Below are 17110 nucleotides of genomic sequence, written 5' to 3'. Positions count from 1 at the left end.
GCTTTATGTAATAAGATAAAAAGCAAAATGTATTTAGTAGACTAATAAAGCAATTGATTTTATTATTCTAGTAGGCTACCAAAAGTTGAACTTGTATTTGCAGTAATAATAATTTATAATTAAAAAAAAAATGGTACTCAGCCTCTGTGTAATATTGCGATACTGCTATATACATTTTTTCAACAATTTAATCATATCTGAAAAAATAGTTTAATGGAATGTTTGTCAAATAGAAATGTGTATTTATGTATTATTATGTCTAATTATTTGTATTTGATATAGACATGAAAAATAAATCAATAAATTAAATAATTTGACATACATCCGTTATGCAATTCACTTTATTGCCAAGTTGATTTGGAGTATAGTAACAAACAAAACAAACATGACATTTTTCACATTGGCTTTTAAAAAAAATAAAAGCCTTATCAACATGATTGTATCAAGACACCATAATTAAATGAAATTATTATAAAAACCCACAATTGAAATTTACACAAATTAACTATAAAACATTTTGACATGCAATAAATACATTCATTTCACTAAAGCAAAGTAAGATCAATACTGACATTAAAATGCAGAAAATGCAAAAAAAAAAAGAAAAAAAAAAGAAAGAAATACTGTTTGGTTTTATGTATTGCTTTTGATTGTTTTTGTAACCACAAAACAAAGCACTGGGTTTTATTGATGGACGTCTGCTTCATGCCTGCTGAAATAAGATCCCGTCTTCCACTGAAAAATCTCATTTCCATTGTAAATTTGTGATGTATGTATTCTGTCATGTTTTTTTTTTTTCATCTATCCGCAGCTACTACTGTCTGCGTGGCAGTCTGCTGAACTTTCTTATCCGTGAACCACAACCACTCGGGTACAACCACCTCGAAACGTCACAGCAATCTTCATTAGATCTTAATCCATCATTTCTACACATAGCCGTTTTCCAAAACCAGGATAGATGTTTTTGCGTGTGTGCGTCTTTGAGTGCATGTGTGTGTGAGTGAGGACCCTGAGGCTCTGTAACATTTTGGCACAGGTTTTAGTGTGTGTTGGGTGGAATCACCTTTTTTTTTTTAATAATGGCTTTTTCTACAAGAAGCGACACTCCAAACGGAGCAGGGAAACCTAATTAAATCTGACCTAATCTGGAGCAGCGGTCTGCCATCCAGCTGTGTGTGTGTAAGTGTGTGTCCGCATCTGTGTGTGTGTATGTGTGAGATATACAATCGAATCTCCTTGACCAACTTTCGCTCTTCCAAATTCCTGCTTGTTTTGTCCTTGCTCTTTGTTTGTCTTTGCATTTAAACTTCTGGAGCAGAGGTTGTACACTGTAAACGAAAAGATTCAAGCCAAAGTCCACTTAGTCTGTCTTGTATGTGTTCAAGGTAGAGGCAGAAGCAGAGAGCCAAGCTAAACAGATGGAGGACGACACGAGCAGCCAGAACCCCCTTCCCCTATTCAACTACAAAGAGCCTACTGTGGGTCGTGTGCTGATTGGGTGATAATTGTTAGGTCTGGAAAAAGGATGACATCTTAGAGGGCACACTGACATCAAAATTAACATTAAAAAAAAAAAAACCTTGACAATGACCTGCAGCAACCAACAATGAGAAATCAAAAAACGTCATTTCCTCACAAGATAATTTCCTTAAAAAAAAAAAGGGAAATGAAATGAACAAAGTGGGGAAAAAAGGTGAAGAGACTCTCAAAGCAACCAGCTTTTCTTTGTAATTTACTGAAGGTTATGGCTATCAAGCACAAGCTATTTTTCTCTCTGCTTCTTTCCTCCCTTACTGGTTCTCTCCATCTCAGTGCATGACTTGGCTGGTGCAGCCGAGGCCCGGCTCAATTGTGCAATTTCATACATGTTTACTTTACTGGCATCTTTCTGAGCATATTTTCCCCTGAACATTTCCCCTCACATTATTCTGCATTTCCTCTACAACGATATGCTGTCTTTAATCTCCCTTTGTAAGCCGTTTCTTGGCTTGAGGATCAGAATACAATAACGATGTCAGACTTTTTTTATTTGGCCCGTCATCTGCTGTATTTTAACACATGCCACAAAGTTCATTTTGGAAATTGATCAGGGCTTAAAGAAAAAGAAAGTAGCTCTTCACATAAACATTTAGACAACTGTCTTCTTCAGCATGAAAAACAGCTGGAAGTAAGTGGATCACGGGAGAGGAGGGGAGGCAGCGGGCGCTGTGGGTCAGCGGTTTGTGTTGAGTGTAAGGAGAGAGAAGGGACAGAGAGAGGTGAGCAGGGAAGTTGTGCTGCGAGGTAACAAGGAGCAGTGAGCGAGCGTGGCCAAGCTCTGCACTGGAGGGAGGAAGAGGAGGAAAGCGAAGTGCCAGAGGAAAGGCAATTGTGGGACTTCTAGGGGATCATAAGAGTAATAAAAAATCACAATAGAATGATTTTTCCAGAAAAGTGCAGTTCGGGGAAATAAATCTAAAGCAGCTGCTTGTAATAAAGACTCTTGAAAGTGTCAAATCTCTGTCTTGTACTTCACCCTGCGACACTGTGGGAAAGGCGTTCAGACACATAGATGGACAGGTGCACCATGTACACACCTACACACACACACGCATACAAGTTATTGCAGAGTTATCAATGCTTATATTGAAGGCACATTTGTATTGGTTGACTTAAGAGTCAGTTTTAGGTTTCAGCGCCAAAACAAGGCTTGATTATTGATATTATTTGGCTCTAGCTTACATTTAAACACAAGTCCTCATAAAAAGAAATATGTACACAGGACAATAGTGGCATGTCTGCTCTGTGCTCTCAAGATCAGCCACACAGATAATGGCTTTCATAACAAGGCAAAGTCAAAGTTGGTCAGAAGCTTAGCTCGACAGTGCAACCCGTGGAAACTACAAAGATTTGTCGCTGAGTTTTGTTTTGAGCATCTGCGATGTCTGCTAAGTGCTTCAGTCCTTTTGGCACACATCGCGAAATACAATAAATGTCAGACAGCGGTACGATCGCAGATCAGGACTGTGCAGCCTGTCAGAGTCACATAGGTGACCTCGGCCTGCTACCGCTGGTAGAAAGCTTAAAGGCATACTTTGCATTTTTTAACATTAAACCTAAACCCTTTTTTGGTCTCCAAGGGGCCACTGGAACTCATCCAGACAGTTTTTACTTCTATATTGTTAGTGTTATAAAAGTTACGGGCCTGGGATGGTTGCCATAACAACATTAGAAAGGAATGAAGAGGCCTAAAAAATAAAATAAAATCAAATGATCAATCCACATCTCATAGCTGGCGGTGTATCTTACTGCACTTGTTAAAATTTGCATTCAGTCAATTCCATTACATCAATTAGTGTAACTAATAAATTGTTTTAAATGCCCTTCAAAACATCTTCATCTAAACCACTTTGGTGGCAGTGAGAGGTTTTCTGGGTTGGTGTGTCGTATAAATAACATTAACAAAGACATATGGCATGAAACCCCATGGGGCGAGTGGCTACACCAGTAAATTGAAACAAGACTTTTGTAATTTTACTAATTGAATCGACCACAGAGCAATAAAAATACTGCCAGTTTTTTTAATTGTGATTTACATTACAGTTTCTAGGCCCTTCACTTCGATCAGCCCTGCCCTAATTTATTTTAAAAAGTTAAAACTATGACATAATGTGGAAAAAAATATCCCAGTGAATTCCTGTGACCAAAATGATGCCCAAAAATGTATCCACAACATTCTCAAATTGTAACAAAATGTCTGAATGGCTTCCTCGCCACGCAGCCCTTGAAAGCCCATGATATCATATGGCCATGATACTGAGCAGGGGTCTATTCCCAAAGAGCAAAAACGGGAAGGAAAAGAGAAGATACAGTCTACTTGTTTTCTGAATGGAGAGTTTTAGAAGTACGAACAGGCTTTCATACTGAGACAATGGCTTGCATCCACCCTGCTGCGCTCTCCCTGCTCCTCTCCCTCCCCATTCTCCGTCTCTCTATCTGCCCCTGAGCAGAAACACACGGCACATCCTGCTCCACACAACACACCAGCCAAAAGTTCACTTCCTGCTCCTCAGCTCTTCTCCTTCACACCGACCCTATTCCCAGGACATGCATTAACGGCCCTTCATACGCTCAAATGGCAGGGGGACATACAAACAGACAAGCAAGCGCTTCCCCTCTCTATAGAAACGCGGCCCTCCCCCTCTGTCTGTCATACACATTAATGCAATCAAGCAAATTTCAAACAGTGCACAGCCGACAGAAATGTTCAGCCATTATCTTGCTCTTCCCTCCTGCACAGATTTGGAGTGACAGTGGAAACACTTTGTGTTATTTTAATGGTGTAAGGCAGAGAAAAGGAGGATGCAGATTTTTATTTAAGCTAGTGAACGAGAAGGAGTAAAGGGACTAAAATTCCCACGACTGACATCCGCCTGTTCCTACATTTTTAACACGTATGCACATGCCTGTGGACCGCTGCTTGTAATGTTTCATGTAAGCTTACTTTTTCGTAACAGAGTCCCAAAACTTGAAGCATCATCCAAAGCAAGCTGTGTTTGTGTGCATGTACGACCTCAGTCTGACTCTCGTCATTGAAAGTTCACTGACCTCTGGAGAAAAGGGGTCAAACAATATGAGGCAAGTTTTCCTACTTGCCCTGCACAGCCACTGCTCATCTGTTTAGGGAAATACTGTGAATACATCAAGTCTTGTGGAGGCATTTCAAAACGCTGCACTCGTCACCTAGGCCTCTATGTGTGGTTGAAACCAGAGATCTATGCAATGATGCTCGCTAAAGTGTGGTTCAGAAATTCACAAACAGCCAGTTAAGATACTACCAAAATGACTTTGCCTCATGTTACAACAATGGAATTGGTCAGACCTACACAAGCCTCTTTGAGGACAACAATAGAAAATGTATACCGCATAGTAAAAAATAAAAACAAACAAAAAGAAAATGTTAATATCACATGTTATCTCTCCACCATAAAACTGTAACAAGAAATGTATAAACAGAAATAACCACAGGTTTAACACAGGACAACTGCCCTGTTAATAAGAAAATAAAAAAAGTATGTGTAAGTGTATGTGTGTGTGTGTGTGTGAGTGATGTAATCCGAAGGTTTAGTAAAGCTTAGCGTCCCCATGCTGGGTTCAGTCCTGAGGTAAGCACCAGTTTCACGTGCGCTGCTTTCAGTTCAAATCAAAATAAAGAAAAGTTAAGTGACAGAAAACAACATGTTTGATATGATCATATGCTACAGAGAAGAAGCCCTTAAATTATTGTTACATTAAAGAAAAAAAAAAAACAATCCCAAAAGTCAGGCACATTGTCTCTGTTTTTTAAGCCTTTAAGATTCACTACGTCTATCACAGTGTATTTATGGCTTTAGTATTCACATTCACCCACTGAGGTTGGCATTGGCACTATAGTGGTCAGACATGTCTAATCTGAAGGACCAGTAAAAGTGGAAAAGGAAAAAAAAAGAGAGAAGGCCAGCATGTTCTTTGGAATAAACATTTTTTAAGACAAAAATGTGCCGTCAACCCGCAACCTTTAAGTGCTCTTTTGTTTTCAAGCTGGAGGAACTGCTGGTCAGCCAACACAGAAAAATGTCATTCTTTGTTTCCGCCTTTGATACCAGCGGGGAAAGGGAGGCGACGCCGGGAGACATTTGCTAGGCTGATGTTAATAAGTGGATCAGAGGGGTAAGATGGCAGGCATGAAATGGGACATCATGCCGGCGAGCAGTGGGAATTGTCCAGGAGAAAGTGAGATTTCACAGGGATTACTGAGGCACAGCAGCTGGGTTGTGCTGTTCACCCGCTGGCTCCCAGGGAAGACCCACAAACCCCTTCTTGTGTTCATATCACAGACAGATTAGCAGCTCGCTATGTGTGTGTGGAAGGGGGGGGGCTGTGTATATGTGTGTGGTGAGTGGAGTGGAGCACTTTTAAGGCAAAGGGCTGAGACTCTCTTTTGGCCTGTCAACAGTAGCAGGGCTCCCAGACAACAGACTACAGGGGAGGGAGGTCAAATGAAAGGTCGGACAGTGGAGCGTCTACGCGGGGGTCTGACTACTGCGGCTTCACGTTTCATCATTACGCTGCTGTGAATGGAGTAATTTCTCTTGACAGTAAATGACAGATTTCTGTGCCATTAATTGTGACCTGGTCCCTGCCTTTCTGCTCGGCTGCATCCATAATTGTAAATATTACACAATGTCAGAGGCAACGCCCATGCTGCGTCTACACCATGAGCTGAAGCTTATGCTCATCATGAGCAGGGATTAGTGTGTCATCAGTTGGGTATGTGCAATCATGTCCCAGTTCTGAGATCACAGGGCTGTGCTTACTGCATCTCAATAACAACTGAAAGCTAAGGGATGTTAGTCAAAATGCAAAGGAAGTTTTAGCTCAAGAAGGGTTACACACTGAGTGTAAGGCTGATTAGGCTATCATTACTGTCACATAGCATGAGTCTTCATCCACACAAATATGCAGGGGAGTGGGTTACTTTTTAAAAATGTGGAGAAAATAAAACAGAGGAGACTTTACCAAAATGCTGAGGCATTTGCTCTTATTGTTCAGTCATTTCCTTGCAACTTGGGAAGCAGGAACATGACTTGGAGAAGCTGGAGTGTGAGATACATAAATTGTCCAGTACCCCCAAAAAAAGAAGAAGAAAAAAAAATCCTCCCATCACTTTAAAGTCCAGAAGAGTTGGCTTATTCATTTGGTAAAAGTTCCGCTCAGGTCTGGACCGAAACCCTGAATCTTGTCCTTATGTGCTTTTTCATTTTTTTTTGTACACAGATATTTAAAAGTACACAGGTTTAGGGTCAGATTGCAACGTTTCCTTGCAACAGTTTCTCTTTGGATTTCACCATAATACAAAAATAAATAAAACGATTTCATTTTGGTTTTCAATTTGTCACTTTGGCTCAATGGCTGTAATTTTTTTTTGTTTGCATTCACTGTACATAAATACTGTACTTCTTTGAATGAGTGTCTCTTGGTCATGGTATAGCACATTGCTCCTTTATAAAGGAGGACTGTATGATACATTACATGCATAGGAAGGCACTTACAGTCGACACATTTTGGTGTGCATGAGCAGACCAATTCCTCTTGGCCTGTGTCTGAGGTGCAGAGGAGATATTGAGTTGAGGTGAATGGCTTTAGAATACTGCAAGTTGTGTGTGTGCACACAGACCTATTGGTGATTGCCATTTATACAGGTCCTGTGGTCTTAGCTGGGTGAGTAGCGGTCAATGGTACGGCCTTCAGAGAGGGTCTGTTGGGGAGGGGGGAGGGCTTGGCCCAGGACATCCATCTTGTCGTGGGAGAGGCCCAAGTGCTCCGAGGCCAGTTTGGACAGCGGGTAGAGGCTCTCCATGACTTTTGCATCAGCTACCAGTTGCTGCTGGGCTTGGATGAGAAGCTCATTGGCCTTCTCCTGCTTCAGCCCCAGATGCTCTGCTGCATATTTACTCAGAGGATAGATGCCCTCAGCAAAGTCCAGCTTCAGTTTCCCGTCTGTGGTCAGGCCCCCTGCAGTCCCTCCGCTGCTGTGCATCTTCATGTGGCTGATGAGGTTGCGCTGCTGAGCGAACTTTCCTCCGCACACCTGACATTCATAGGGCTTTTCTCCTGAGTGGATGCGCATGTGCTCAGTGAGGCGATACTGACGAGTGAAGCGCATGCCACAGGAGTCGCAGGCAAAAGGTTTGAGGCCCAGGTGGCTACGCATGTGGCGCGTCATGGTGCCCCGCTGTGTGAACTTCTTGCCACAGATGCTGCAGGGGTAAGGTCGGGTCAGCCAGTGGGTCTTTTCATGCTGTCGCAAGGTGGCTGGATCTTTGTAGGACTTCTCGCAGGAGGAACAGCGGTAGGGTCGGATCATTTCCGCAATGCCACCTGAACCCAGCCCCTGGCTGGACTTGGTCTCCAGGTGGGACAGACTGTTCAAACTGTTGCTGCTGTTCAGGCTCCCATAACCATTTGTAGTACTGCTCAGGTTTTTGGTGCTGCTGTTATTGCTGTTTCCCATCTCCCCACCAGAGTTGCCGTACAGCTCTTCTTCTGTGTGTGTCTCCACATGTGCATTGAGCTGCTCTGAGCTCGGGAAGCCTTTGTCACAGGGAATGCAGACATACAGATTGTCCCCGAAGCTCTCTGGCTCATACGGCATATGGAACCTCCCCATTGGTCCAGAAGGGGACGGGCGTCCCTCGCTGCTGCCCGTCTCCTCTGTGCCTGACCCGCTCTTATCGTCTGCTCCTTCACTCTCCTCCCCGGCCTTGTGGTTATGATGCTGCTCACCATTTTCACCCCCTTCCTCCTCATCCTCATCTTCATCTTCATCTTCAGCTGTGTATGACAGTGGCTCATGTTTTACCCAGCGGTAGATGTTGCCCATATCTCTGCCTGCCTCTCCACCTTCCGTGGGGGTGTCAGGGCTGGGGGGGCACGGGTAGCGATCTCTGCCCTGGGAGCCCGAGCGATGAAGGTGGGGGAGGTGTGGGCCAAGGGGCTGGTTGAGATGGGGGAAAGGTGGAGGAGTGAGGGAGCTTGCCTGGTCATTCGTCTCCATTTTGTCTGAGGGGAAGGCCCTTCCATTCGCCCCCTGCATGGGACTGTTGCGTCCACTCAGAGTCCCGTCTCGCTCCTCATCATTGTGATTGTTGGCCAGATGGGACTGAGAGGGTGTGTGCTGAGACTGGGAGTTGGGGCTTTTCTTGGAGAGATCAAGGCCGTAGCTGGGGGAGCAGTTCCTCTCAGAGTGGCCTGGGCGCCCAAGCTGGGCAGGCAGAGCTGACTGCAGGGACGGGAACACCTGAGAGCCCTGGGTGGAGGTGGGAGCATACAGCTCTCCAGCATGGATGGCTAGTCGATGGGGAACTAGCTCATCTAGTGGTGATGCCCGGGGTGCATGGCTATTCAAAATTCCTCCTGGAGGACAGGACTGAATGACAGGAGTAGAAATCCTATACCTGCCACCACTCCCTAAACCCATACTGTTGGGCCCCATCTTTGGGTACGGCAGAAATGCAGGACCTGGGCGGGGAGGGTACTTGCCATTTCTTTTCAGCTTCTTTTTGCACAAAGCAACTAAGTCAAGTAGCTGAAGGTAGCTGGCTGCTGCCAAGACAGCCCCTAGATTGGGTTCAGTGGGAGAAGTGGGGTCCCCCTCACTAAGGCGGCCGGTATAGATGTAGTCCAGAATGACCCTGAAGACCCCTGGACTCACCATCTCGTGGTCGAGGTTGATGAGATTGTCATGGACCACCAACGATTTCAAGTAGAGGCTGCTGGCAGCCAGAATGTTCTTGTGAGCTCTGAAGAGGGCGTTCTGCACCACAATGATAACATCACACAGGAAGCCTTTGGTTCGTTGGCTGTTGAGCTGCAGGAGGAGATCCCTAGCATGACTTGGAACTTCCATGGCACCCAGCATCGTCTTCAGTCCGCCACCTGCAACAACAGATATCTGTAAAACATCATGCAGCAGTCAGCACTTTGACACACAGAAAAAACACCATTAATGTGTCATTTTCTGCACCACAAGAATTATTATTGATGCATTTTACAGAGGGAGTCAATGAAAAGTTATGATTTAAACATCAGACTGTATTAAAATATATTTAAGATGTTCAAGTGCCAAAAGGCTTGATTGCCAACATAAGAGTAAATAGTCTTTAAAGGAAATTTTAGGAGTATTACGGACATTTAAGTAAGCGTATGACTATACACAAATTTATGAGTATTGATATAAATTAATTTATTAACATTTTATTTTAAAACACACTAGTTTTAAATTAAATGGCATTTTTTTTGCAAACTCCTTATAAAAGTTACAGTTTACATAATCATGTTTAATTCATAGATTTAACTTGATGGAACAGGCTGAGTGCAGAAGTTATGTGTGGGAAGTGCACATGAAGGCCACTTACTAGAAGTGAACTTTTGCTAAAGGTGAGCGGTTGCAATGGTTTTCTCATTATCAGAAATTCAAGTCTACGCATTCACTTCCTCTGCACTGAGCATAAAGAAAGAAAGAACCAAATTCAGAGAAGAGCAGATATATGTTTTGTAACCACTGGCTTCCTGATAAAGTATTCCAGAAGTGCTGTGCAGACTTTTAAACAAAGCGAGGGATGAATGTTTCACAAGTGTGATAAACAGCAGGTATAAACCTGTGGGGGGACGACGGACACATCCAAAAAAAGATAGGTCTTTCGGCTCCCCTTTCTGCCCAGTCATATAAGGAACACTGAGCGTACATGATGTAAATCAACATAACATGGTTCAATACTTTATGTTGAGATGAGCTCTAGGGATCTAATGCGCGCGCACATACACACACACACACACACACACATGCGTACGTGCTCACACATTCACACACACTCAAATATCAACACTAATTGTTCTATCAAGCCTAAAATAAGCCATATCAGCTGCACGCATGAAACACCATGTATTGTTCAATCAGTGGCATCTGAGGATAGTTTACATATGAGATTAAACGTCTCAAACTGTCCCTAAGGGCTTAGTCTCACTGATGGGAAACAAGCTGCTAAATAAATATCATGTCATCCGTCTGATCATGGTCTTCCTGACACCAGCTCATTCACTTCTTGTTTATTTCATTCACTGTACAAGCTCAGCACGAGAATAGGGAAGTATGAATTTAAGTAAAATAAACCTTGACAAATGAGTTAGAGGAATTCTGAGCAGAAAGTCATGTGACTGTTTTGGTCTCTCGCACTGATAAAACAGTGTACGCCTAAAACCTGAGGTCACTCCGGTGTATTGTTGTAAATGCGTGTTCAGCGTCAGGCCTTTCAACATCAGAAGGAAATGTCACCGCTGATGAAATGAAAAAGCCCAAATAAGTATGACGTCCAGCTGGTGATCACACGGTGAATGGTCATTCGTATGACAGGAAATTATATGTCTTGATAAAAAGAATCTTTATTTATTATCTCAAAAGGTCCTGTCCTCATATCTACACATATGACCTGTAGGCTATTTTTTTCTTATTATCTGGTCATGGGTATCTAAAAAAAACAAAAAGGCTATGAATAAAAGGTGAGTAAGACAGGTTAAGGTGGGTTTACGCTCCATCATGTCCCCAGTTGTCATCTAAAGTGTTTCCACTTCTGGTTTCTGTCTGGCTTTGATTACTCAACGGTCATATTTTACTATAAATTACAACGTCGGTCAGATCAAACGTGTTTAGAAATGAGGGTGATATGAGGAATCGGCCAAGTACTTTCCACAGCGTGCTGAACTTTTGCAGTCTCTGCTGCATTAAGGGGGGGTTTAGTTTACTGTTACTGGTTTGCGGAGCTTGGTGACACGTTGTGTATTCACACACACACAATCGGTGTACATTCTCGTCAGTATGTGGTCTGCAGCGCCGTATTACGTGATACAGTTCAACTGCATCACAAAGCATAGCGGAAAATAAAACCTGCTTTATATCCTGATTTATAGACAGATTTTTTTTACAGAGCGTAGAGGACATTTAAATCCACATTTAACATATTCTTGCAAATTTTTATAAAATCTTTTGTGATAGAAGAAAAAAAAATCTCATGTGCAAAGCAAACCGCACCTGCAATGTGCTGTGCAGTGTGCATTATTTTTGGTCTTGTGGTAACAACAGTCAGGGTGGCTGTGGGTTTCCCATCAAGACAATAACAGCCTCTTTTCTGTCACTGCCATCAGAATGAGCCTTTGAGAGGTTACAACTTGCCTTTTAAAAATATCTGAGCTCACCGTGTGATGTGCTGACAAAAAGTGAGAGATCACAATTAAACGTGTTTTCTAAAACCCTTGATCTGGAGGGCATGTGTAAGCTTACAGCATCCTGTGAGGAAGCCATCTATGATTGCAGTGATATTTGTCAGAGCTCAGAGCAAGCCTGCAACATAAAAAAAAATCTTGTTAACACATCCAAAGCCTGAACTACAGCTATTTTTGTAAGTGTGTTGTGTTAAACAGGCTGAATTAAATCATTTTTCTACGTTGCACATAGAAAGAAGGTTACTTGAGTCCTACTGGGATACACGACTGTTTCCATCTTACAGCATTGTTTTTAATGACCCGTCAACATGCTGAGGAAACTTAGACGATGCTGATGTAGTTTACGGCGATGGCATTCAGTTATTTGTATTAGATTAATATTCATTCTCCCTGTGTTTTGTCTGTTTTGTCACTTTTGTGGTTTGGGGGGTGAAGCGGGAGAGTAAACCTCCTACCTCTCCATGCAGCTTCAGTCACATAAACACTCCAGACATCTGCTTAAAACGTTGTGTTGACATTTTATTTTCTTTCAATTCAATTTGCTGCCCATGCTCACGTCCTCTTGTTTATTTTAGAACCCGTTTGACCATGCTCATATGCAGCCCCATGTTCAATTTACGAGGCAACGCTGCAGCAACAACGTCAGTGTAAATTTGCAAGCAGATATTTTACTGTAGTTTTATATTACTGTAATCCAACTCATTTATTTTTTGTCATTTTTGTGAGTCACCAGAGGCACACACATGTGCATTAAATAACAGGCCGAGCTTCACACACAAGTTGGAAAAACTGAGCTCTCATGATGAGCAAGTTGAGTTATTGTCAGATCAGAAACATGATGAAGAGTCAGGGTCGGTTTCCTGTGTGATTGCTGTAATCGCGCATCTAAAAATCATCTCACATTTATAAAATACTGTCGGAAGCAAAACAGCTTCTTAATGAGTTTATTTAAACAGCAGACCACTAATAATCAAATTAAGTATTAAACGAGGTGCGTTCACAGACATTTAAATCATGCAGGCTTTGCAGCAGATTGAATAATTTACATCTCTTATTTCTAATTTCTTCTCCAAAGCATTGATTATCGACACATTTATGTGGAAATTAAATAAAACCTACTGTGTGCATGGTTTACCGAGGAGCAAGGTTTTAAGCTGTGCCTAACATCTGGGTACTCCACGTCCCGTTTTGCAAGCGATGCATTAAGTTCTCTGCTGACTGTGTGTGTGTCGCCGAGAGGACGCGTCTTCTCGGCGTCTCTAATCTGTTTTACTTTTCACATATTGTACCGTTAAACCGAATCACGAGTGGATCCATCTCTGTGAGCTGCAGCGCCTCATCCTTTAAACCTTTATCTCCGCCGAAAGAGCCTTAAATCACCTCCAGAGGCAGACCTGTTTTCAGCTCATTGTACTTTAAGGTGCATCAGACAGCTGTTTCTTCTTCACAGCTGTCAACAGCACTGAGAAGCTTCTCTTTCATACGTCGTATATAAAATATCAGGTTTTTATAAAGGGAAACCAGAAATGTATGCATTAAAAAAATCCACTCAAAATATCCCCATAATATTCTTTACTGTGTCCGCTTGAACTGAGGAGGAACACTTTCACGCACAGTGAAAGGCCTGTTTTATAATGTCAAATAGAGACCTGTTGCTTCCTTATTAAATTTATTACAGGATTACTGAAGAAGCTGAAGTTCCCTTTTAACAGAGGTCGATGTCCTCTTTAAGTTTTGCATTAAATTTGAGTTCAAAGAAAATATTTTAAAAATATATAAACTGAAAGATCTTTAAAAAGAAATCAAAATTTGAATTTTTAGCAGTGACACAAACTTTTAATCTCGAAACTTTTACATCATTTCGCAGATTTTTCCTGATCCTAAATGATTTTACAAATTATCTGAGTGCTCTGTGTTTAATTAATTATTTGAGAATAATAATACTAATTTCAACCGACTCAAATTAAATGCGTAAAACAGAACAAGCGGACTAGTTTGGTCAAAGTGGAATACAAACAAGGTAAGACGTCGCCTGATATAAAACACTAACATTTCAATAATTCGATTTTAAAAAAGCACATTTCCTCCCTGACAGCATGCACTGCACATTTTACTGAATAATAAAAAAGCCAAATGTCACCCTAACCCCTGTTCTTGTTTGGGTGCCTGTGCGCGTGCAGCAGCACATCAGCTCTTACCTGCATGCCCGATGTCTTCTGCCATCCGATCTAAGTCTCCCTTAATGATCATCTCAGCAGTCTCCAGGAGTCATATCTGACGTTTCAGCTTTGAACTGCCAGCCTCCAAAAAACCATGCCAGTTTTCCGAGCGCGTCTGCCAGCTCTTTTTTTATGATTATTAATTGATATGAATTTCTTGTCGCTCCTTTAGGTCCGTCCTCCCACCCACTTTCCTCCCTCTTTCTCTGTGTGTCTCTGCCCCTCCTCTCCCCTCTTTCTCATCCCCTCCTATAAAAAAATACGTGCTTAGACCAGCATCAGTTTCCTCCTATTTTTTTTCTAGTAATTTCCTTAGCTATTTTTGAGTCGGAGCAATAACGCGCACCGGGATGATAATGGAGCCTCTATGCGCCTTAAGTGTTTTAGCGCCCCGTGTGATGTCAGTCTATAATAAAACTAAAAGGTAAAATCGAGGGCAGGAACTTCAAGTGACCCCGACTTGAACTTCTCAACACATCGTCTTAAAGAGACAGGCAGCCATTGTATACGCACGTATATATGTTGCATATTTATGACCAGGCAGCTCCACTTAAAACTTTGGAGAGATGAAAATAACTGCTTACATCAAGAGCTGTTAAAGCTTCTCATGTCAAGGACCTTCAAGGAATTACTCCCCCCCCATTTAAAATTTGATCTTGTCCCTGAAGCCAACATTAGAACCAAATCAATCTCAAGTCCTGTTTGCTTTTTTGTGTCATTTGGAAAATAAATCCACATCTATTAGTATTCTGTAGTGGTGCAGTTTTAATAAAGTAAAATCAATGAAACTGTTTAAATGAAGGTGTCTCTCAGCCTCCCTCAGACCTCCTCTGAGAAAATTTGGAGGCTTAATGGCCCCCCTGGCTTCACTTAAAGAACACAATTAGCTAAGTGGAAACTAAAAGGAGGTTTAATGAACCACTTTAAAACACATCTCTCTCTCTCTCTCTCTCTCTCTCTCTCTCTCTCTCACTCTCTCACACACACTCTCTCTCTCTCTCAGGTAAAACACCTGCTGTGACTTTAATAAATGGACCTAACCTGTATATTGAAGTGGACAGCACCACTGACAGTCTAATTAGAGGGCTGATAAAGTCCACTGAAAACTGGCAGCACAAGGGCATGAAGACATGTTTCCTTTTTTATGATGGATAATAAAAACACAGCTGTGTGCCATAACATGAAGCCCACTGTGGGCACTGTTTTGTCTTTTTTTTTTTTCTCAAATTAAATATTTCTGTAGTGAACCTGTACAGTCATCTTATCCAGTATCAAAATGAATCATTAAAATATTTTCTTTTACGTGGCTTTAATAAATCACCACTTTACGCCATCTCGTGCTTATAAAATCCTCCCCTGAACACATCTGGCTTCTTGGATGATTTAATTACGCATGCATAAAGATTAACAATAGTAAAAATTAACAGGATATTCTAAGTGTCTCAGATCAGCTTTAGGCCGGACGTGCCCATTATGATCCAGATGCTGAAGCTTTGTCTGCGTCTCAGGCTCCATCAGGACCATCGGCTCAAAACGAAAACCCGCAAAGTTCATTAAAAACTTCGATAAAGTCATCACAGCAGGTCATTAAGGAGCTGCTCATTGTGTCACCGTGTCACACGTCAGCATGGATGCCATCCCTGCCTCTCTGCCGTATCACAGTCTTACCTCGGACTCATGTCTGGTGCTCTGGCCGTATGTCTGCTCTCCTTTTCGGCATTCCCTCATTAGGACCTCCGCAGATTCCTCCGAGTCCGGCTCACTCTCACAAACCCTCTTCCGCGTAATTTTGCAGCCCTCTGTCTCCCGGTTTCCCCCGCTTTCACACTCTTCTATACACTGAATATCTCACGTGTTAACAAGAGTATCTGACACTTCAGACTGTGTCGGGGTCCGGTCGGACCAGACCTGCCGGCGGAGACTTTACGCGCACAGCGACACCCAATGGTGCAGTCGGCGGCAGTGTGTCCCATTGCCGTTATCCAGGAGGACATGCTGTGCAGTGATTTAATGGGAGATTAAAAAGTAGGATAGCTATGACCTGTTTTCTCAGTACTATATAAAAACAAAAAAAAGAAGCGGCCTTTTTGAATCATTGTTGATTACGTGTTTATGCAGGACAGCAGACTCATGTTGATTTAATGTCAGCATGAAAAGGTTGACCAACTTATGGCAAATTAAAATGAGTGCAGGTGAGTTATCCTTTAGTGATGAATACCTTTTATATTTAAAATGGGGGAGGAAGTATTCAGATATTAAATAAAAGTAGCAGCACACTGTAAGATACTCAATTATAAGTAGAAGTCCTGCATTTAAAAAGTACAAAAGCAACAAAATGTGCTTTAAAAGTACCTTTATTGTTGATGCTTTTACTCCTGCCAGTGTTATAATATATCACTTGATCATTATTATCAATGTATTTACATGTAAACTGTGTTTAATGTTGTGGTTTTTAACTACTGCACTGCATAACAGTTCAGTTTATTACAATGCATCTGATCATATGTTTTGCTTTGTGTGTAGAATTGTCATATCAAAGTAACTGTAGCTGTCAGATTAATGTAGTGGAGCACAATAGTTCCCGTAGACCTGCGGCTCGAGAGCCACAAGTGGCTCTTTGGCCCCTCTCCAGTGGCTCCCTGTGGCTTTGACAAAAAACTGTATGGAAATGACTGATTTAAATTTTATAGGTCAATGTTGTAGGCCTAAAAAAATCTGACATTCTCTGATTGTAAAAATGCAAAGCCTCTGTACTATTTTTTAAAAAAAATATTTCAACAACTAAAATATGCATAATACACCTACTGCCTGGCACCTTTTCCTTGAAATTTTGCCGAACCTCGATAGCAGTGACTAGTCTTAAGTCTTCCTAGCTGGTCAGCTATGGATGCCCAATCCAAAAATGTAAAAGTCTTGGAATGTAATAGAGAATTTAGTGATGCATGGACAGATTTGTTTGCTTTCACTGCCAGCTCTGCAAAGTTAAAGTGCCAAATAATCATGAATAGTGCTCTGCAGAGTGGCTACCTTGTGGTAAAACATCAATGAATGCTCATTTAGACGATTAGTACAGGCTAATTTAGACTTAATAGGCT

General features: G+C 42.0%; 1 protein-coding gene across 4 annotated transcripts; it reads right to left on the bottom strand.

Annotated features, from left to right (window-relative positions):
- Positions 1 to 325: 325 nt before the first annotated feature.
- On the bottom strand, positions 326 to 15879 carry hic1 (hypermethylated in cancer 1). 4 transcript variants are annotated; one of them, XM_050063718.1, is made up of 2 exons: positions 15684 to 15879; positions 326 to 9472 (listed from the first exon to the last, which is right to left on the bottom strand). In XM_050063718.1, the coding sequence occupies exons 1-2, from the start codon at positions 15741 to 15743 to the stop codon at positions 7232 to 7234; spliced, it is 2301 nt and encodes a 766-aa protein (XP_049919675.1). In that variant the 5' UTR covers positions 15744 to 15879; the 3' UTR covers positions 326 to 7231. The 4 variants fall into 4 exon arrangements, with proteins under 4 accessions (XP_049919675.1, XP_049919706.1, XP_049919686.1 ...); XM_050063749.1 differs by having other exon boundaries at positions 326 to 9456; positions 15684 to 15817; XM_050063729.1 differs by lacking the exon at positions 15684 to 15879 and adding an exon at positions 13995 to 14163 and having other exon boundaries at positions 326 to 9456.
- Between the last annotated feature and the right edge of the window lie 1231 nt (positions 15880 to 17110).

Source organism: Epinephelus moara, chromosome 2 (assembly GCF_006386435.1).
Source record: "Epinephelus moara isolate mb chromosome 2, YSFRI_EMoa_1.0, whole genome shotgun sequence".
In the NCBI taxonomy this organism is placed as follows: Eukaryota; Metazoa; Chordata; class Actinopteri; order Perciformes; family Serranidae; genus Epinephelus; species Epinephelus moara.
This window is presented reverse-complemented; position numbering and strand designations above follow the sequence as displayed.

What these genes read in the sequence shown, in the direction of transcription:
- hic1 (XM_050063718.1), bottom strand. Translation starts at nt 15,743, where the DNA reads ATGAGGGAATGCCGAAAAGGAGAGCAGACATACGGCCAGAGCACCAGA. An exon ending in GCACCAGACATGAGTCCGAG is followed by an intron (nt 9,473 to 15,683) that starts GTAAGACTGTGA and finishes GATGTTTTACAG; the next exon opens with ATATCTGTTGTTGCAGGTGG.